The sequence below is a fragment of the Emydura macquarii genome, unplaced genomic scaffold, assembly GCF_026122565.2.
Source record: "Emydura macquarii macquarii isolate MOO-44397 ecotype Brisbane River unplaced genomic scaffold, CSIRO-AGI_Emac_v2 contig_629, whole genome shotgun sequence".
NCBI lineage: Eukaryota > Metazoa > Chordata > Testudines > Chelidae > Emydura > Emydura macquarii.
The window spans coordinates 4698517-4720896 of NW_027130766.1; the positions used below are offsets into that span (position 1 = coordinate 4698517).

Consider the following 22380-nt stretch of genomic DNA (forward strand, 5'->3'; position numbering starts at 1 on the left):
GGCCATGGCCTTTTGCAGACATGACTCATAATCCCCCAAGCAGCAACCTACTAATGTGCAATGTGGCTCTGGATCATGACACAACAGGAGATGAAGACACAGGTGGGCTATTCCTGTGCACTTGAACCTTTAAACGGGCTGTGGGTTGTACAACTTACAGCCGCTCGGCCAAAGCTTGCGGCAGTTGGAAAGCATCCATTTACCTTCCAGCCACCTTCCCCAGAGTTAGTTTCCATTTCTCATGGCGCTGCCCTTCCAGGCTTCTGCGTGGATGAGGCACGGCCCCTCTGCCATCACACTTGGTTCACTTCTCTTAATCTCCAGCACAGCCCTGCAAGGCAGGTGAGCACTGGGCCTGATTTCCAAACAGCACTTGGTGAATCTGTTGGAGCTGGGATTAGATCTCTGGCCTATTCTTACTTCTGAACTTGGGCAGCACTACCCCAGTGGGGGCAGGAGAGGGGGAAAGACTGTTCCCTAGCCCCACTAGGTTCTGCTGAGCACCCTGCTGTCCCAAACATTACATGAATCAAACCTCTGAACTGGTGTGGTTCTTGGCAAATTGCTAGGATCCTGGTAATCACAAGGACTAATGCTGGGGAGGGGGGAGTGACAATGTGATTCTCAGACAGGTGGGCCTTTGGGGGTGGGAGGGAGGCTGAGCATGGCATGATGCCTCCTAAGGGCTCGTCTACCTTCGCGGTTATGCTGACAACATTTTGTTGCTCAGAGGTGTGAAAAAAACATTCCCTGAGTGAAATAAATTTTGCCAGCATCCGCTGACATCATAACCAAGCGGCGGCAACCTCCAACACAGAGAGCGCTGTGCACACTCGCATTTATGCCAGCAAAACTTACAACACTCGGAGGCTGATGGTGGTTTTTTCACACCCTAGAGCAACAACGTTTTGCTGGAATAACCGCGAGTGTAGACAAGTCCTAAGATACTGCCGGAGTTGTGCAGCCTTTGAGCAGACCATAGAGTTGGGAATCTCAGAGCTCTCCACATGCCTACCTCTTACTCCCTTCACAGCTAATCTACAGCACTCTGCTGCTCAGCTGCATGCTTTCTTGAGGGTGGGAGGACTGGATGCAGACTCCCCGTGGAACTGAGAAGAGGATCCTCTGATCATGCTGCACATTCAGGGGGTGGAAATAAAAAAGCTGAGGAAAAAAAAAATCAAAGCCTCAAGCAAAGGGATTCCATGTTAAAGGCTTAAATCCTGGGCCCCCTTGTTAGGCAATGGCAAGACTCCCATTGACTGCAGTGGGGCTAAGATCTGACTTCAAATAGCAGTTCCAAAACAGGGCACCTTCATGGGCTGCCACAGCTTAGTCTTGGGTTTGGAAGGCTACCCTTCCCTGCTGCCATCTGCCAGGGGTTCGGGCCTGTCTGTGACCCAGCCCCAGAGGGGGAATGGGGAATCCATAATGATCTGATAAATCTTGATTGTAAATGGCTGGTGATAAGTTCTGTGGCCAGAGCCACAGACCGTGGCGATGGCCCCCTCGAAATGCACTGATTTGGCAGAGAGAATGGGCTCCATTAACCCAGCAGTTGAAGAAGGGGGAAGGAGGAAAACCTCAGTGGAGACATCTCCTGCATCTGCGCTAGGTCAGCAGCAGAAAGGTTCCACATAGTTGCCTGGGAAGAACCCCTGTGCCTCGCTGGTCACACCCTCGCACCAACCGTCCGAGTACTTCCGGGTCACGTAAATGATGGCCCCTTCTGGGAACGAGAGCTCATTCTCCTTTTGCTGAGCATAGGGGTAGAGGGTCTTCACTGAAAGGGAAGGGAGATGCTCAGAATGGGAAGGAAACAGCCCGAGTCGCTGTGAAAATACACGCAGGGGCACTCAACCTATTGCCAGGACCCCCAGTCAGAAGGGACTGGCCGATTTGCATCTCAGTCCAAATGGGGTGGGGAGAGAAAGGGGGGGTGGGAGCAGGTCAGTTTAAATCAGGACTGCCTCTGCAATGGGGTTTCCTGAACCGCAGCTGACGTGGTAAGGAAGCTGTGAAAGGTACAGAGATGCAGGAAGGGAGAGGCTCCAGAACTAAAAATAATTAGCTCCATTCAGCATTTTTCATGCACCGATTCCCCTTATCAATGGGGAAAGTAATGCAGAGAGAGGGGTGGGGAGGTGGCTTCCCCAAGTACACACAGCAGGACAGTGGAGGAGATGGGAAGATCACCTGACTCCCAGCCCTACCCACTGGACTATGCTACCTCTGTCAATCAGGCGATGGCTCTCTTATTGACCCTTACTCTTCATCAGCTTATGCTGTGAAGCACAGGGGTGGTGAAAGGGTATTAGTCCTTTTATCCCTTCACAAGTGATGACCTAGGTCGCAGGATACAATGTAACACCCCACAAGACAGCCAGGTCCTAAGGAATCTAATTTAAAAACGAGACAAGGTGACCGGCTGGCGAGCCGTGGCCCCTCTCCCATTCAGACACCTCGGCATACCCCGCTGCCACACCCAAATGAAGCAAGGGTGAGGAGAACAAGATACCTTTCTCCAAGTAGCTGTCTGGCGCCCACACAGGTTCCTCTGTACCCAGGACCGGCGGAGGAGGAGGAGGGGCAAAGTCTTCAAACTCTGTCAAGCTTGGAGGAGGCGGCAGAGGGGGGAACTCCAGGAAGTCGGCACCTGTGAAAATCCCCAAAGAATCACTAGGGAGAAGGAGATGAAGATCAAATTGCAAAACAGAGGCCAAGTGTTGCCAGCTATGGCTGTTTTTAATCGCAAGTGTCCAATACTAGGTGGTTCTCTTCAAGCCCCACCGGCTGGCGTCATGTTAACTGGGAAACTCAGCTTTCAGTTTTTAAAAAGGGTGATTCGTGGTCGTGGAGGACAGCTTGGCAGCAGGGCTCCTTCACCCTCCAACACCAGGAAACAGAAAGAACCCCAAAGGGATTCATTTTAAAATCTGATGATTTTTAAGCTTTTCAACTTTGGGAGGCCAGACTCATGATTTTAAAAGAACCCTAAACACTTAGGGCCAGCCACCAAACAGAAACAGAAGCCGTTAGGGGCAATGGGTGACATGGAAGCCTCTTCCAGTGAATATTTGTTTTTCCTCCATGATAAAAGTTCGCTGGGGGTGCAGTTGACCTCTCTACTGAAAGCCAGCACATGGCTTAGGTGCTGCATAGGTCCCACTTTAGCCTCATAGGTTAAGTGGTGCATGCACGTTGTACAGCAGGCAATTTCACCCTGTAAGTGGAGATTTGCTGAGATGGTCCTGGACGCAACAGCTGGGCCCAGAGACTTGGGCAATATTTTTCTTCAATAAATAATGGATTTTTTCCCCCAAAACCAAAAAACCCTTTGAGGGTTTTTTGGGGGGCATTAATAAAGAACAAAACAAAAAAACAAACAGAATTTTTGCTGTCTTCCCCACCCTTTTTACTACCGAATACAATAAAAGTGATGTCTAGGTTGATTTTATTCTATTCTTTCTTCCACTTTCTTTTTTCTTCTTCATTTTGCCACTCAACTTTTACAGAACTTCCTCAAATGGGGGAAGGTTATTGTGTGGCCAAACGAAAAATGAAACTCAAACTCTGCCACTCTTACTTGGAAAAGTTGAAGACATTTTGAAAAGTTACCCAGCATAGTTTCAGAGGTTCATTTGCCCCTTGGGCCCAATTTTGGAAAAGATTACAGTCACAAAATAAATACTAATGATAAAAAAACCCAGGCATCATTCATTTTATTGCACGCTGTGGCAAAAAGAGGTAGGCAAATGGAAAATATTATGTTCTGACAATTCAAAACTTTTGTGGAAAAAAATTTAATTGCAGAACTGGCTTTGATGCACAATGGAAACAACTTCAACATTTCATTCCCCCCCCCCAAAAAAATTGTTTTCTATCCTCTTTCAACCAGTTCTGCTTGGAACATCCCAGTGCTACGGTTGGCCACTGATAGCGCAAAGTTCCCAGCACGGTTCAGGACATGGATGTCACGCTAGTTGCTAACTGGTAGGGAGCATTCAGTCTGAGGATAAGCAGTGTCAAATACAACCCCTACCTGGCATGGAGAATGGTGGAGGGACATCTGGGAGCGGCATCTCAAAATCGATAGGTGGAGGTTCAGGCATGTCTACAGGAGGCGGAGGGGGAGGCAGCATTGTGTCGATGTCCAGTGGAGGCGGCTCCGGCATACACAGTGAAGGCGACACAGGTTGAGCTACAGGTACCTTGGCATTGATACTTGCAGTAGCTGCACTGGAACTGTTGTGGGTATAAATAAGAGAGACTGACGTACAGTCACATGTAACCACGCTTAAGGAGTGAATGCCAGCAGTCGAGCTGAAGATTAGTCTAGTCTCTCTGTGCTAACTAGTTCGACTGAAAATCTGGCCCATTTCCTACCAGCCTCACTGTGTAAAGGCACCTGCACCAAGTCAAGAGTCTGCCGAAATGACCACAAAGGCAGTTGCAATAGCTCAGACTTCCTCCTATTGCGTCCCAAAGAGGCACACCTGCCCATAGTCATGGGATTCTGTCTGCCAGCTGGATTAGCTGCCTCAGCAGGTAAGGTGTGGATTCAGGAAGGCAGCATTGCTGGGGTGAGGAGCATAGAGGCACCTGGGGTTAGTTTTCAAGATTGCCATGCACTGTGTGACTTTAGGCAAGCAACTCCACTTCTCTGTAACCATTTTCCTGTCTGAAAGATGAAGACGATACCAATCTTTACTAAAGCACCTTGGGATCCTCCTATGGTAAAATTACTTGCTAACTTGATTTGATGCATTTCCAAATGCAAAGGACGGTTGGACTAAATTCCCAGTAAACAGCACCACTTTTCTCCCCAGGGAAGATATAATCCAACTGGGGAGCCTGGCCCACAGTGATCAGCGGAAGCACAAAGCACCTGAACTACTGCTCCCATGAGGCACTGTGGCATTTCCCATGAGCATTTCTCAATTGAAATATTTAGATTTTTTGCCGACAAGTCGATGTTTTCAGCAAGGGCAAAAAGCCCAGTTTCCAACCAGCTCCACTCACTTTGTCACAGTGCAGTTGGAAATACACCAGGTGAAACGCTGAATGAAACAGAAGCAGAAGAGACAGAGAAACATTCTAATGGAAAAATGCACTCAGAATAAGGACTAAGTGGAACCAGTGACTATTCTGGCTCAGTATATGGATTACTGCTGGTTGAGATTTTCTGATCAAAATGTTTTTCCACTGAAAAATACAGTTTTAGTCAAAATATCTAAATGTTTCACAAAAAAGTTTGGTTTTAACTACATTTTTAGTGAAAAAAATTCTAAACTACATGAAAATTGTTTCATTTCGAATTTATAATTTTCATTTTGGTTTTTGGAAACAAAACAAAAATTAGGCTTTTGATTTTTGGACCGTGGAATATTTGGTTTGTGTTTTCTTCTGTTTCTCCTTCTTTCATTTTACTTTTTTCCACATTTTCCAGCAGAAAAAGAAAAAAATTAAAAGGAGAGAAATGGGATGAAACCCCCCCGATCAAAACTCAGAAAACTGACACTCCAAAACCCCCTGAAATGTTTTGGTTCTCAAAAACTGAGCAAACTGAAATTGTGAATCAAAAAACAAAATGAAAGCTTTAGTTTCAGAATGTTTCTCGCTGGAAAAAAAACAATTCTGAAATATTTTGTCCAAAAATTTCAAGTGAAAATATTTTGCTAGACTTTTTTGCGGGAATAAAAAAAAAATCACTAGCTCCAATACAGACCATACACAGGGCTCCCATCTGGTTGATCTAGCTTTTGTGTATGGGGGGGAAGTTCTCCTATCCTCAGTTACAGTATTTGATCTGTAGCTGGAAACCCACATTTTCCTTGAGCAGTGGCTAAGAGATCACAGTCTATAAGTTCCTAGCTGGGGAACAAATATTTAATAATGGACTCTTCAATCTAGCAGGACAAGGTATTACATGATCCAACGGATGGAAATTGAAACTAGACAAAGTCAGACTGGAAATGAGGCATACATTTTTACTGGTGAGAGTAATTAACCACGGGAACAATTTACCAAGGGTGGTGGTGGATTCTCCATCACTGACCATTTTAAAATTAAGATTGGATCTTTTTCTAAAAGGTCCGCTCTAGGAATTATTTCGGGGAAGTTCTATGGCCTGTGTTATACAGGAAGTCAGACTAGATGATCACAATGGTCCCTTCTGGCCTTGGAATCTATAAGGCACAAAACAAATGGGATTTTAAACTAGAGAGGGGAATAAATGTTCCCCAAAGTAGACAGGAAGTTCAATTAGCTCCACGCTCCCTTCAAGTCTCCCAGTCCTCAGCTGGGATAGGTGCTGAGCACTGGGGTGCTGGGGCAGTTACCTGAGGGATGTTAAAGATGATGTGGAAGACGCTGCTGAGAGTTTGCTTTCAGGAACCACCGGCAGTTGAATAGGCTCTGGGATACGAGGGTTTCTCCTGCAGTCAGGACAGACACAGAATAAAGAATCAGACCCACAATACATCTTGGCTTTAGGGAGGAAAACTCATTTCTCTTTTTCCACTGAATACAAGGCATTTTTATCTGAGTTTTGCCTAAAAGTATCAATGCCAGAGCTGCGGTGATTCAGTGTTAGACTGTGAAGATGGCATAAAGAAAATCAGTGTGATCCAGTGGGCAGATCACTAGACTGGGACTCAGGACACCTGGGTTCTATTCCCAGCTCTGGCACTGACCTGTTGGGTGACCCTGGGCAAGCCACTCTCCCCCTCCCTGTTTTCCCCACCCATCTTTTGCTTGCCTAGTCTCCTTAAACTGTAAACTCTTTGGGACGGAGACTGTCTCTTGCTCTGTGCTTGTACAGTAGCTAGCACAAAGGTGTCTCAGCCCTATACATCCAGACAGCCAATGAAAAAAATAAAACGGCTTCCTGGAGATGGAAATCTTCACTTTAGATTAAAACTACTTTGTGTGCAGGTGAGTTCAGTTCTCTTAGCCTGACAAACTGAGGCCCTTTTTTATCCTCAGCCCAGGTCCGGCAAAGGCAGTGGCAAAGAAACCTCTCCGCAGCCTTGGACTCTACCAGTGTGCCTCACCCTGACACCCATGCCCTGCAGATGCCAGGAAATTGGCTGACGACAATTTTCTGCAGCCAGGACAAACTTTATGGCATTGACGGGGCTCTGGAGGGATCCACTCCCTTTCTGGGCATGAGAAGGTAGCTCAGTCTCCAGGCCCATTCAATCCTTGGTATGATAAGCTCACGAGGACAGGAGTGCCCTGGATTGCTTCAAGACAGCGGGCTAGATTCATGAAGAATCTTAGGTGTCTTGGGCAGGACACCAAGGGTAACTCCACCTCTTTGGACCTAGGCTTTGGACTCATTTAGGGAAGGACTGTGGGTGAAAAGAAGGGCAATGGGATTGCCAGGTATCAAGTGCAAGAGAGTAGTGCAGCCTCACCCTAGAGTGCCTGAAGACTGTCCTGATGAGGTCTTGGTTCCTTTCCGAGTCAAAGTTCCTGTTCGTGACAACTGCGTGCTCTGGTCCTATAGCCGGGGAAGAGGAGAAAAAGAATCAGTGCAGCCTAGAGAGAAATAACCCAGAGAAGCTTGTTTATAAAGATTCACCACCCGTGGCAGAGGTTTCCCATGGAGAGGTATGGTTGTGTGTGGCCAAGGTCATGCTGGTTCTTAAGCCTTGTCTAAACTAGGGTTATCTGTGCTGGATACCAGTGCAAACCCATAATGCAGACACACTGCACCAGTGCAAAACTTGGAGATTGTTCCAGTGCAGCTAGCCCAGGTAATTTACCGAGTTCAGTTGCAGTGGTATAGCTGTGCCGGTGCAAAAAACTCTCCCGTGCTAATGGGGCCCTGACAGGGAAGCAAACTAATCTGTGCCCCACGTTACATGATGAGCCAGTCAGGACATCTGCAACAGTCCCCACTTCTAGATTACACAGACAACAAGGCCTTGCTGATAATGATAATGCTTTGTATTTCCAGCATCTTTCATCAGAGGATTTGCAAAGCATTTTACAAACATTCATGAATTCTCCAACCACCCCATGCCACCTTCTGAGGGGTAGATGAAAAGTGGCTTGGCCAAGGCCACACAATAAGCCATGGGAAAGTTGGTGGGATAGGCTGGGTTAAACCTTCTTCAAGCTAGTAGGTGTAACCACCACCCTATGTGGGCAGAGAGCTTTGCTGGTGGTCTTTTTGGGTAAGAGTGGATGTGTACTAACTAGCAAGTGAGAGAGCACGCACACAGAAACAGACAGCGAAGGAAGCTATTCACACAGCCTGAACAAGTCCAGTGCGATGCTGGCTAAAAGAGGCTTAGGGCTGTAATCAATGAAACTATCTCCGGTTGCTTGGTTCCTCCAGTGTTCATGGAATCAGGACTTTGTAAATATACAAGATTGCACTAAAGGGCACCTGATTCCAACTGGAAGAGCTGCAAGACCCTAATTTTTGGCAAACTGCTTGGGTCGAAAGGTGTGACACTGGAAAGAAGATCCAAGAGTCATGATTTCCAGTACTCGCTCATAGCCAGCAGATTATACTCTCACCCACAGCGGAGAATGGAACCTAGGACTCCTGAGACCATGCTCTAGCCAGTAGACTGTCTCCCATCCTAGAACCCAAGAACCCAGACTTCCAGCTTCCTGATCTAACCAACAGACCCTACTCCCTCCCAGAGTTTGATATAGGAGTCTTGTCTCACAGAGCTCCTGCTACACTGCACTGCAGAGGGAATCCAGAGAGTTCTGCCATGGCTACCCAGATGTAAAGTAAGTTATACAGACAACTACAGCATCGTCCAAGTGTGAATGCTGCCCTCCTTAAAATGTCACAACCCACAAACTCACTGCTTCACAGCAGCAGCCCTGGCAGCATCAGGAGTCTAATAGCATGAAGTCTTTTTTCCCCATTACCAGCAGGCAAAATATCTTAAAATATTAATACACATTTCAGAATTGCCACTCTCCTCGCTATGCATCATTGCATGTTTCTTTTGTACCCTGCCAGCACAGTGTGCTACATCAAGGTAAAACAGGACATGCCTATCAATCCACTGAGGAAGTTACACAGCTGCAGCAGTTATGAGACCGTGGTGAGAGAGACAAGTCCAGCAAGGAAATGCACGACTGTGAGAAGACTCCCGAGAAAGACGCCCCTTCAAATGGTGAGTATTGCCACATGGTGCATGACTTCCTTTGCCAGGCATTTCTCCAGGGAACCAGGACCCAAACTTTGTAACAAAGAAGGCTGCACTAGCACCCAGTGTCCTACATCTTGTTACACACAAATGCAAAAGGCCAGATTTCCCCTGGTAGCTCCACTAATTCAGTGAAACACCAGGGGCAAATCTGGCCTCTTGATCTGTTTTACAGTCTGTTCGCTTTCTCAGGACGTTCCTGCTGAGCAAGGCACGCCCTGTAGTAGTGTCGTGCCTGCTGGAGTGCAGCGGGATGAGTTTATCGGAGAGGCTCAGGAGGAAAATATTTTCCTGTCACTTGGCCTGCGGGTCTCTAGAATAAAACAAGCAGGCCAAACAGCTGTCCTGCAGCAGGGACTGGATGGTTCAAGCAGTTGGGACACAGAGCCTGTGGCCTCCGGGTTACAGGTTGGAATTCAGCCCGTGTTTGCAGTGAGCAACCACGAGCTGTTCAGGGGCCAGTGTGCTGGGTCTCAGTCCAGCCCCCGGTGGGCAAGATCCATGTGATCAGCAGAAAGTGACTCCATTGGTGGCACACTCAGCAGAGAGGCCAGGCTAAAAAGATAGAGGTGCATCAGCAGAGAACAGGGTGGAGGAAGGTTGGGCCACCATCTTGACAAGATTGGCTACACACCTTTCTGTGGCCAGACAGCCTGTGAAGCTGTGCAGCCAGTGTCTGTCAGTAGCGCCACGTTCACCGGCCCTTTAAAATATTTAAAGGGAAAAACAATACAAACGGGACAAGCCCAAACCCTAAGAAAAACTCTCCTAATTCACTGAATGCAGCTTTTTATTAGGGGCCAGGGGCCAAGAGAACATTACCCCACTGGCTCCCAGAACTAGCAGGAAAGGAATGGATGAGAACCAGTATGAAGCTGATCTAAAGTCAATGGGGTGGGGAGAGAGTCTTTCCATTGACTTTAATGGCCTTTGGGTCAGGCCATAAGGAACAGACTGTCACATGAATTCAAGCACGGCCAGTGGGTGCTGAGATGCTTTGACAAGAAGGCCATCGGTGTTGCAAGGGGAGCTGAGTGCTTCTGGAGATCTGGCCTTTATTTAGCTCCTTCAATGGAAACAAAGCTCTGAAAAAAGTCTGACACCTGCCATGCACAAAATAGCACTGAGACGGTCCTTCAGACTAATAGGGCAGAAAGCGTGCAAGAGCAGAGGAGGAGGAAACAGCCCTCAGAGCTGTGGTCAGAATGCTATTGAGAAAGCGGAGGCGATCGTGGGAAGACACAGCCCGAGCAGACAACTTCCCATGTCTGAATTAACCAGCCACGGCAGTTTCGATCTCGGGCGGTTACGTTCGTCTTAGATGGCAGGGCACCTAGCTGATGAAATCCTCCTGCATGGGGATTTTTGTTATCTCAGTTTCTTTTGGTTTCTTAAAGGTGACTCGCAAAGGAAGGAAAACAATAAGGCTTGTGGCCCTTTTGCTGCTTTAGAAATGTCAGAAGGTGGGATTCAGGTCTCCTCTCCTGTGGAGAGCTCGCTGGGTGGCTAGAGAACTGATAGGATTACAACACTTCAGATACCAGGGAAGCTACATCAGATTCACCAAGAGAAGGAAGGATTTTCATTCAGTGTCTCCAAACAAAGTGCACAATGGCTAATGAACCAAAAACCTTGGGGAGCTAAGCTCCTTGATAAGGACTCAGCACCTCTCCCTGCCATACACACATCTCTGAGGCATCCAAGAAGTTCTCCTTCAAAAACAGGGAAGGCAAAAAAATAAGCAGCAGCAGAAAGACACCCTGTCAGATATTTTTACTACGTTGTATAAAAAAAGGAGAGAAATGACAAGTCCGTTTTCTTTTTCTTTGGCAGATCACCTTTAACAGCATACCAATAAAGGCCTGGGAGAGAGCAAAGCAACATCCAGAGCTATGCAGCCTGAGCCAGCAGCCTGAGCCTTGGGAGATCTGGATTCAATTGCCTGCTGTGCCACAGATTTGCTGTGTAACCTGGGGCAAGTCACTTAGCCTCTCTGTGCCTCAGTTCCCCATCTGTACAATGGAGATAACAGCCCTGATTTATCTCACCAGGGTTTGTGAGGACAAATCCATTAACGATTATGAGGCTAGATAAGTATCTTAGGTGGATATCTTGATGGATAGCACACTGAACTCTTCCACATGCCTTAGAAGGATTCCCCTCCAAGGCAAAATGTAGGTGCAGTGTGACCAGAAGTAGGCTGCAACATGGAGCACAGATTCCCTTCTCATCCCAGAAGATGCTATGCCACAGCTGGAGTTCATTGGGTGCAGAGCATGAGGAAGCCCGCTGAAGGGGCTGAAGGAATATGGAGATTGAATTCCTGCTATCGTCCCAGATGGAGGCAGAGTTCTCTCGGCCCAGTCCACCTCTGTGTATGGTCACCAGAACTCTAATAAAAACACACCATCCTTTGTCTGGGTTATTCCCAAGGGATAATCAATGGCAGAACTGGGTCCACACTTTGAAGATCCAACCTTCATCTACCCCTCTTCAGGGAGAAGACAAATTGCTCCCCTTCCCTCTGAGGCTAGGTCATGCCAGTGCCACCTTTACCCCTTTCACTCTGGCTTCAGCTCCCACCAAGGCCTCCATCTCTCATTGAGCTCTGCTCTTGTTCATTTCAAAGAAGAACAGAAGGGCTGGGCTGTGGTTCACCAGAGGACTCCAACTGCTGACAAAGGAAGCACTTCGAGACGCTGTGTCTGTCTGTCTCTACCTGAGTCATCAGAACTCCTAGCGTGCCTCACACACACCCACGCAACCCCAATGAATTCACAAAGATTGTACAAGTGACAGTGTGGGCAGGATTTGGACTATCATTTTTTACAGCAATTTACTTATGACTCTGGATTGTAATGTCCAGGTAAAATCCGTTCCAATACTTTTATCAGGACTCTGGAACTGCTGATTTAGAAACAGACATCGCAAGATCCATCCCAGGTTTTATATAAGACCCGACTGCACACTGGGATTGGGCGCTTTGGGATTGGGATTGTTAGCATCATCTGGTCAGCAGCAATGCTGGCTGCATTCAGAGAAGTGTGGGCTAGTGGCTGCCGCAGGGCTCTGGGAGAATCCTAGGTTCTGTTCCCACTTCTGCCACTGACTCACTGCATGGTCTCGGACAACTCACTTCACCTTGCTATGCCTCAGTTCCTCCACCAGTGGTGTGGGGATAACAATTCCCAACCTTGCAGGAGTATTTGAAGGCTTTATTCATGTTTGTAAAACAAGATGGCGCCTCTTGGATCAAAGGTGATACATTAAATTCTCCTAGTACACCATAACACTTAAGGATGGGCTCTTCAATCTAGCAGAGGAAGGTCTAACATGATCCAACAGCTGGAAGCTGAAGCTAGACAAATTCAGACTGGAAATAAAGTATAAATTTTTAACGGTGAGAGTAATTAACCACTGGAACAATCTACCAAGGGTCGTGGTGGATTCTCCATCACTAGCAATTTTTAAATCAAGATTGGATGTTTTTCTATAAAATAATCCTCTAGGAATTATTTTGAGGAAGTTCTACAGCCTGTGCTATATAGGAGATAGGACTGATGAATTTATGATGGTGAATAAAGAATAAGTCAATGAAGCTGAGAGCTCTTTACCTTAAACTCATAGGCCAAGACTTTCAGAGGCAACTAGTGATTCCGAGTGCCTGACTTGCAATACGTTGAAAAGGCTGGTTCTCATAGGTCAGGTGGCTCAGCACTTTCTGAAACCAGGCCTTTTAAGATGTGTCAAGTTGGGCACCCAAAGTAAAACTGGATCACCTCAAGAAAATCAATACTCACTTTAAAACCGATGACCAAGATTTTCTACGGCTGGATGGGATTATTGTGATCATCTAGCCTGATGGAGGCCACAGAATCTCACCCAGGGATTCCTCCAGTGCAATTAGTCTTCCCTGCTATGTAAGCAACACTGTCAATCCTAATAACTTCCAGCTAAACTAGAGCATCTCTCATTCCTGAGTCTTAGTGTGGTCACTTAAAGCACCCCGTGACCTGGAACACATCAGGATGAATTTCATTTGGGGTTTATTCTGACCTTTATCCCATGACCAATGTCATCCAGGATGCTGAAGTTGAGTGGTTTCCTGAAGTACGCTTCCAGAGGTTCCTGGTATGTTGGAGAGATGATTTTCTGGTAGTGGGGGAGCCTCTTACAGACAGTCAGTGTTCCAATCTCTCGACGAGCCACTTTCTCCTTGTGCATGTCCACCATCTGCAGAGAGACAAATCACCATCCATCACCTTCCCCACCAGGGCCTTTACTCTTGAAGGAACCTCAATCCCAGCAGTTCCAAATCCCACTAAGAGGCATGAGTTTCTCCATCTGGAATTCATGAGACTTTCCCCTGCACAGGAGGCTCTTGTGTGGAGACCACAGGTCTAGGATCCAGGACTCCTGGGTCCTCTTCCCAGCTCTGCAGTCCTTATATCCCAGCGCCTCTCAGTGCCTCAGTTTCCCCATCTTGGGAGTAGAGGGGCAGGGAAGGATTGCTATCTCACGGGTAGGGCTGGTGAGGCTTAATGAGGGCTTGATCCTGAACTCAGTGGTGCAGTTCCCACACTTTAACGCTGCAGGATCAGGCATGTGGGGCCAGATCCTCAGCTGTGGAAAACTGACACCCTTCCATTGACCTCAGTGGAGCTACACCAATTTACACCTGCTGACAATCTGGCCCTTCAAGTTCAGAAAGTCTTTTGAGACCCTCACTAAAGACAGGCAAAGGGTGGCTACAACTGGAATTCTGTTCTCCCCAAGGCACAAACGCCTCAACTCTTTGCAGCATTTAATCCATTTCACTGCAGTTTCCTGAGCAGTTTTTTTAAATTATTATTATTATTATTATTCTCCAGCTAACAGGAAAGTTACTAGGCAACTTTCACGCACAGGAAAAGGGCTGGCTGTCACCCAACACTCCACATGCATCCGTATACTCCAGGAGGATAAGAATGGGGGTGGGGAGAGCAGTCAGATACACAGGGTCTTGTTGGGCACAGAGTCAAACCCTTCAGTTAGTTATGGGGCCGTCTTTCCAACAAGAGAAAGGGAGAAGGCCAACAAGAAGTTAGCAGCTTGCTATTCTGTGTGTTAAAATGAACAGGGGTTTTCCTGCTGATGGGGCAACAGGTCTTCGAACCACTTGCCTGCTTGCAAGGCGTCCACATGGGCTCAAAAACTGCTCTTCCTTAAGAACCAGCACAGGATTCTCAGGAGAGCTAAGCACCCCGACTCCATTCAAATTCACTGGGAGCTGCCAGTGTTCAGCCCCTCTGAAAATCAGGCCCTACAATCTCCCCGAAAGTATCTGGGGCACTTGAAAGGATTGCCAATTGTTCTTCATACTACGACAGCACCTAAGTGGCTAGATCAGGGATGAAAGCCTCACTGTGCTCGGCACAGATGTACAGAGGACAGCTGTAGCCCCACAGATAGGACTGACATTGCAAACTATAAGTGTGGAATGGGGCGTGTGCAGTAGAAATCCCCCATGTATGTGTATCAAACCCTCCTTGAGCCAACAGCAAGATTTGAACCCCGAACCTTCAGCATTGAAACGTGATACTCTACCACCTGAGCTAAAGGAGCAATTATGTAAGCTGCAAATATAAACCTCTTATGTGGGACCAAACGCTGCACCCAAGAGCCAAATGTGTAGTGTGGGCTCCCTGTGTGCAGTGCAGAAGTTACAGGCAGTGGATGGGGAGTCAGAGGGTATGTCTGTGCTGTAATCAGAGGTGTGATTGCTGCACATGTAGACCTACCAGAGCCTGCGTTGATCTAGCTAGCCTGCCTAACAAGTGAAGCTGTGGTAGCATGGGCTGCACAACCCCAGGTGCATGACTCTGGGCATGTACTCAAGCAGTTAGCCCATGCGGCTGCGACATCATTGCAATAGTTATTTGCCATCTACATATAGCTAGATCAAAGCTAGCTTGGGGATGTCTCCACATGCTGTGGTCACACCGCTGACTGCAGTGCAGACGTATTCAGGGTGTATCACCCCTCACTGTCTCTATGCATTTCCCAACCCACCTGTGCAATGCAGCAGACTTTGGCTTCCACCTGGCGGAGTTCAACTGCATGCAGATCCAACATTTGGAGGACGTTGCTGGCCAGGTTGCTGATCTGGTATGCGACGCTAGCCAAGGACTGGGCACTGTAAGCCATGGTCTCCTCCAGAGCTTTCCTCTTGTCTGTTGCCTGGAACAGAAATTAAAAAATGTTTCGGAGTCACCCTGGCCAGACTCTTGACACCATCGTGATGGTGCAATATCAGAGTCCAACCAAATGGGAGAGCCAGGAGACTGGCTTGGTTTCCCCAGTGACCAGGGTCCACAGTCTTCTCTGCCATTCTACCACTACATTTTTAAGCTGTTTTGTACTGGAGAGGCTCAGGCACTCAGGATTTGGATACCAGCCCTTTGGTATTCGGGCCAATAGTTCTGGTGTCTCAAGTGGAGAGAGAAGATTGAGGAGGCCAGTTTTCATTTGCATTGAAGTGCAGAGCTGGTTGCCCTGGGGATAAACACAGCATAGGTAGTATCAGTACAAACTCCTTCTCCTCCCTGCACCATTCCCAGCTGACATGCCTAGATGCTGCTCTGAGGAAACTGCCCTCTATCTCCATGAGCCATTGGGTCCTAGCTTCTCAACTGAGACTGCCAACAAGGGAGCCAAATGTGGCAAACACTTGGACCTGGGAACTAATCTATGGACCACTAACTTCATTCGCACAGCCTGCCAATCAGCCTTTGGCGGTCAGTGGTGTAACAGATTGGCTAGTGTCTGTGTGAACCCCTGCACTCTGTTTGATGGATCAGAACTGCTTGGCTGTGCGTGTCATAAGCCCTCTACTGTCATGTAAATTCCCCTTTAGTTCAAGGGTTAACTCGTTTTGGAGCAGGAAAATCCCATGTTCTCTCCGCATCATCACTTTGAAGTTCTGAGTGGCCATAGCTTGAGACAACAATGAACTCCGAGGCAGCCTTGGAGTTGTTACATTGATTTTCAATCGGGGCCAGAGGCAGAGCTGAAAGATCCCTTAGCCCATCCCCAGCTCTCCTGTATGACTCCTTTTACAAAGAGCAAACTGGGCTGTGTCCCTGGTCAATTAGACTCTGAGGATAGTTTATTACTGGCAAGGGATGGGGCTCTCAGGAAGCAAAGTCAACTGACTGTGCTGAGATTCTTTAGACATAGTGTGTTTTAACTGGCGTCAAGCTTAATTTTAAGATGTTTCCTTCTGCTTTCCAAATGCATCAAACTTCCTTCAGCTGCGTCAACAGAACAAGAGCAGGTCACTGACACCAATTATTCAGGGACGCTTGTCTCTGCCTGAATCTACACCAGCATTTCCCTCCAGCCCCACCCTGGCCTTGACAGGATAATCAATGTGGCTGTTAATCCCTGTTTGCAGCGTGGTTGTAAGCCACGTTGGTCCCGGGATATCAGAGAGACAAGGCAGGTGGGGTGATATCTTTTACGGCACCAATGTCTGGTGGTGAAAGAGACACACTTTCGAGCTCTGCACATCTGCCCAAGGCCTGAAGAAGAACTCTGTATAACTTGACAGCATGTCTCTTTCACCACCAGATGTTGATGCCATAAAAGATATTACCTCAACCACCTTGTCTTGCTGTTATTCTCAACAGGGATGCAAGGATGTTTTCACTTGGCAAGGGGAAAGGAACATCTAGAATCCTGCAGTGGGACAGAAGGAAATGGATCTTCCGTTCTAGATGGCCTGGGTAGAAATGAATGAAGCCTTGATGCCAGTCTCCCATTGATTTTAACAGGCTTTGAATCAGTCTGTAAAACCCCATCTTCAGCAGGAACAAAAGTGAGCAAACCGAGAGCCTTCGGTAAGATACAGCACAGTTTGCGTGGCTGTGTCACTGAGAGCTGTGGTCTTCTCAAACTAAACAGGGTCAGGTAAACTTAGTTTTTAGATGCAATCCTCTAGGGAAACCCTCAGCAGGGCTAGCCATTGGGTAGATCATATTCTCTGAGTCAGTGCATCGTCATGGCGTTAGCAAGCATTCTTTTCACAGGAGATACAAAACCAAGCTGCTGGCCATCTGTGGTCATTCAAGGTTCACTTCAGTCATTGTCGTTTTCACAAGAGCACAAGTGTTACCCCTGGTGTCCTGCCCAAACTCCAACTGGAACAATTACATTCTGTGTATTGAAATTCCACCTCTATTTTCAACTGGACACAGTGCAATTCTTCTCTTTGTGCCCTAAATGGTTGTATATTGCTATCTGTATTCCACCCTAGAAGTGGCTGCAATTGCAGAGTGACTAATTTAATCCCTCACACCAAAAGTTTGTATAGCCCTTTAGAATCCACTTGGATGAAAGGTGGTTAGACACACTGGACTTTAACATGGAACACCAGGATTCAAATCTTGCTTCTGCCAGACTCCCTGTGTGACCCTGGAGACCAGATCCTCAAAGGTATTTAGGCACCTCACTCCCATGGGAATCAATGGGAGTTAGGTTCCTAAATACCTGTGAAGATTTGGCCCTGGATTTCTGTACCTCAGTTCCCCACCTATAAAATCAGAATAATGATCCCTTTGTTTATTTGGATTGTAACTTCTTTGATACAGCACCCTTCAACAGAGAGCCCTGTGATCTCAGCTGAGGCCTCTAGATGCTACCACAATGCAAAGGAAATAATAATAGATACCAAGATCATTCTCCACTCCCATCTGGAGAAGGGAAGGCAGTGAGTTTTAATTGCCAGTTAGCACAGGGATGGCAATGACATTGCAATTTCTTCAATGTAGCAGTCACAGAACAAGCCAGCTGCTCACCCAAGAACTGTCACTGAAACATTCTGGCTGTGACTAAATCAAGAGCCAGAAACTTCAAAGCTGAGGCTGCCACTTGCAGCTTTTGGGAGTTCTGCTATTTCACAGGTGCATGAGCCAAGCACAGAACTTCAGCTTTTCCCTCTCCCTTTCTTGTCACGTGCGTCTTTGTATCACCCTGCAGAACAATACCTCCTCCCATGGGAATGTAGTATCTCCCCCCACATACACACACCACCCCACTTGTATATGAATAATTGATTCTCTTCCCCTTTAAAAACCTATCTGGAGTCCCAGAAATTAATGAGGGAAAAACCTTATTAGGGTTGATCTCGTCTTTATAGCGCTTATACTTACAGACCATGAGGATAGGCTTGTAGTTAAGACTGGACTTGAATACAGAAGATCCAGGTTCAATCCCTAGCTCTGCCACACACACACTCCCTGTGACCTTGGGCAAATTACTTCAAACACCTGTACCTTAGCTCCCCATCAGTAGAGGGGGTAACACTTTCTACTAAGCTAAGCACATTGAGATCTAAAGAGGAAAAGAGCTACATATTATTATTGTGCTAGGTGCTGTGCAAACACACAGGGCTGGTCTTCGCTGTGAAGACAAAAAACGTTTGTCCTGAACTCGAGTTAGCTAGCGCAAGGCAGAAGCCTAGTGAAGAGAAGGCAGATGCTAGGTTTCACAGACATTTGCAGGTCAAGTTAAAGATCAGGCTCACAAAGGGTTGGATTTGAGTTAAGAACACACATTTCCCTCTACCCCACATCACACTGAAGATACGGTCTCTGCACCTCAGAGTTTTCCTTCTCTTTTTGCTGTGCACAAACAGCCCCACCTGATCCTTTGCATAGGAGCCTCCAAAGTCTTCATATCCCTAACAGCATGCCCAAGATCTCTGCACCTGCAACTCATGCTTCTGCCCCTCCTGGGCACATGCCCAATCAACCTCAGGGAAGCCCACCACGCTCTTCCCAGCCTGAGTGCCTGCCACATACCGTGGGGCACAGCTGGGTGTTCCAGCGCCAGACAGGATGCACCTACCTGCATGTAGTTGTTCTCACAGTAGTCAGCCACTTTGTGGAGATTGCTGTAATTCTCCCTCAGGACTTGCCTGGCAGAGGGGATTTCATGCTGCTGAAGTTTCTGCAGTTCAGACATGCTGCTGCTTTGCTCCATTGCCACTTCCTTCTCTGCGAGAGCTGCTGTCTTAGCCTGACGTTGTGAACCTTGCAGCTCTCAGATGCGCTGGTGCAATTGGCTGGGAGGGAGCTCGGTCACACTTCAACTGCCTTTAGCAGCTATGAACATTTTCCTTTGCATCATATTTGCATTCCTTTGCCTCAGTCATCTGCCTCAGATTCACTATGCACTGATCACTTTCCCAGCCATCCTGGGGGTTAATTCAGAGAGACCTGACTTCCAGCCCCTAACACTCTGCTAACCCTTGCATCTCTGCCCCTGATCTGAAGGCTGATACAACAAGAAACCAAGGCAATTGGAATAACTCAGGAAGCTTGAGAATTGCCAGGAGAGGAAACCATTATTTTAGCCCCGTGTCTGTTTACCAATTGCTACGAACGGTTTCCCATGTTCTGTAGGACAGAGCGATTGTAACACGCACTGGGCTGCAGCAAGGGGGGACGCTGTTGTCAAACCATTGGTCTGATCCTCTTGGGGAATGGATGGATGGATGGATGGAAAAGGAGCAAGAGAGACAGGGATACCAATCACCAGACATGCCCATGGGAAGCTCTGGGGACCTGGCGAGAGAAAAGCAGAAGTGATAAAGGATGTGAGTCATGTTCCTGCTGGCAGAAAAGTAATTGGGTGATGGAAAAAGAAACATTTCCAAGAAGAACCCAGCAGCTAGGAAGCTAAACTATCAGGCAATAGCAGGCTCCTTAGTCCTTGACTCGCATCCCACTCCTTCCATCTGCTTGTGGTATTTGTTCCCATGTTCACAGCTGACACCAGATGCCATTCTTGGTGCTCTCTAAAGCTGCAGCCCCTCCGTAGCGCATCTATAGGATCAAATCCTGGCCCTACTGAAGCCAATGAGTGGGGAGTTAGAGACGAATGCAATAAGGCAGGGGGGTTCCTCATATTCAGCAGGACCAAGGTTTCCAGCACAGACAAGCCTGAACCAACCCTGCAGATCTGAACAGCCCTGAACTTGGACAGTTCAAAACCCAACATATGGCTCAGATGTGTGTGCCACAGGCTCAGCTCTGCTTTCCAAATATCATTCAGGACCTGGCAACACTCCACATGCTACATAGCAGTTGCCCCTTAACTTAACCATAAACAAAGCTTTACATTGGTTATGATCCAGTCTACACAATAATGTGCAACAATGGGGCTCTTCCATCCCAGCCCCTCTGTGTGCTGCCACTTTATCTCCCCAGCTGGGGATTCTCCCAGTGTGAGTGAGTCTCCATTGGCACAGAGCCAGTTTAGTCTGTTCCTTCTCCATCCCACAGCACAGGGGATGCGACCACAGTGCTATGAGCTCACTGAGCTCTAGCTATTTGCCAATCAGCAGGTGACCCCTTGGGGGATGTAGCCAGTTGATGCACTTTAAAGCAGCTGTTAGGCTGCTCTAATCATAGAAATGTTGGGCTAGAAGGGACCTCGAAAAGTCATCAAGTCCAGCCCCCTGTGATGAGATAGGACCAAGTAAACCTAGACTATCCCAGACAGGTGTTTGTCCAGTCTGTTCTTCAAAACCTCCAATAATGGGGATTCCACAATCTCCCTTGGAAGCTTATTCCAGAGCTTAACTATCCTTATAGTTAGAAAGTTTCTCCTTACAGCAAACCTAAATCTTACTTGTTGCAGATTAAGCCCTTATTTCTTGTCCTACTTTCAGTGGACATGGAGAACAATTGACCACTGTCCTCTTTATAACAACCCTTACCATATCGGATGACTTACCAGGTCCCCCTTCGGTCTTCTTTTTTCAAGACTAAACATGCCCAGTTTTGGGTTTTTTTTAACTTTTCCTCATAGGTCAGGCTTCTAAACCTTGTGTCACTTTTGTTGCTTTCCTTGGGACTCTCTGCAATTTGTCCACATCCTTCCTAAAGTGGGGTGTCCAGAATTTACATACAACACTCCTGTTAATATGCCCCAGAATTATATTAGCCTTTTTCACAATTGCATCACATTGTTGATTCATATTCAATTTGTGATTCACCATAACCTCTAAATCCTTTTCACCATTACTACTACTCAGTTAGTCATTCCCCATTTTTGTAGTTGTGCATGTGAAGTACTTTGCACTTGTCGTTATTGAATTTCATCTTGTTGAATTCAGGCCAATTCTCCAATTTGTCAAAGTTGTTTTGAATTCTAACCGTGTCCTCCAAAGTGACTGTGACCCCTCTCAGCTTGGAGTGATTCACAAATTTTATTAAGCACCCCCTCCACTCCATGATCCAAGTCATTAATTAACATATTAAATAGTACCAGACTCAGGACTGACCCCTCTGGCCCAGGATCCCACTAGATACGTCTTCCCAACTAGGTTGTTTTGGCATGATTTGTTCTTGACAAATCCACGCTGGCTATTCCTTATAACTCTATTATCCTCTAGGCGCTTACAAACGGATTGTTTAATCATTTGTTCTAGTATCTTCCCAGGTATCAAAGTTAGATAGGTCTATAATTCCTTCGGTCCTATTTGCTTCCCTTTTTAAAGACAGGTACAATGTTTGCCTTTCTCTAGTACTCTGGGACCTCACCAGTGCTTAATTTATGCCAGGGCTTTGGCACCTCTAGACTTGGCAGTTCATAGCCCTGGCACCTCTAGGCTTGCTGCATCAGTTATGAATGTAAAAAAATTGGCTGACTCTTGGCACCTCTTTCATTACAAATTAAGCACTGAACCTCACCCATTCTCCATGAATTTTGAAAGACAATTGCTAACAGTTCCGAGATTGCTTCAGCTAGTTCCTTAAATAACCTAGGGTGAATTTCTTCAGGCCCTGCCAACTTGAAAATGTCTAACTTACCTAAATATTCTTTACCTTGATTTTTCCCATTCCATCCCCCTTGTTGTTAATATTCATTGTGTTGAGTATATGGTCTCATTAATCTTTTTAGTGAAGTGTGAAGCAAAACAGGCCTTGAACACCTCAGCCTTCTTGATGTCATCAGTTACTAGCTCTTTCCCCACTAAATAGAGAGCTTACACATTTCTTTATCTTTCTCTCGCTCCTAATGTATTTAAAGAACAGCTTCTTATTGAGGCTTTTATGTCCCTTGCTAGCTGTAACTCATTTTGTGCTGTAGCCACTGATTTTGTCATTGTAGGAGACCTGGGCTCTATTCCTGGTTCTGCTCCTGG

The 22380-nt window shown here is 46.9% G+C and overlaps 1 protein-coding gene across 1 annotated transcript; it reads right to left on the reverse strand.

Moving 5' to 3' along the window:
• Window positions 1–790: 790 nt before the first annotated feature.
• Window positions 791–19207, reverse strand: ABI3 (ABI family member 3). Its single transcript, XM_067541099.1, has 8 exons — window positions 19074–19207; window positions 15237–15404; window positions 13242–13418; window positions 7422–7507; window positions 6342–6437; window positions 4043–4245; window positions 2519–2656; window positions 791–1783 (listed from the first exon to the last, which is right to left on the reverse strand). The coding sequence occupies exons 1-8, from the start codon at window positions 19188–19190 to the stop codon at window positions 1617–1619; spliced, it is 1152 nt and encodes a 383-aa protein (XP_067397200.1). The 5' UTR covers window positions 19191–19207; the 3' UTR covers window positions 791–1616.
• Between the last annotated feature and the right edge of the window lie 3173 nt (window positions 19208–22380).

Excerpts from the sequence above, each read along its gene's own strand:
- ABI3 (XM_067541099.1), bottom strand. The coding sequence starts at position 19,190 with ATGTCTGAACTGCAGAAACTTCAGCAGCATGAAATCCCCTCTGCCAGG. Across the intron at positions 7,508-13,241 it reads ACATTGGTCATGGGATAAAG|GACCAGAGCACGCAGTTGTC; the intron begins GTCAGAATAAAC and ends CCCCGGCTATAG. Across the intron at positions 2,657-4,042 it reads TCCACCATTCTCCATGCCAG|GTGCCGACTTCCTGGAGTTC; the intron begins GTAGGGGTTGTA and ends GGATTTTCACAG.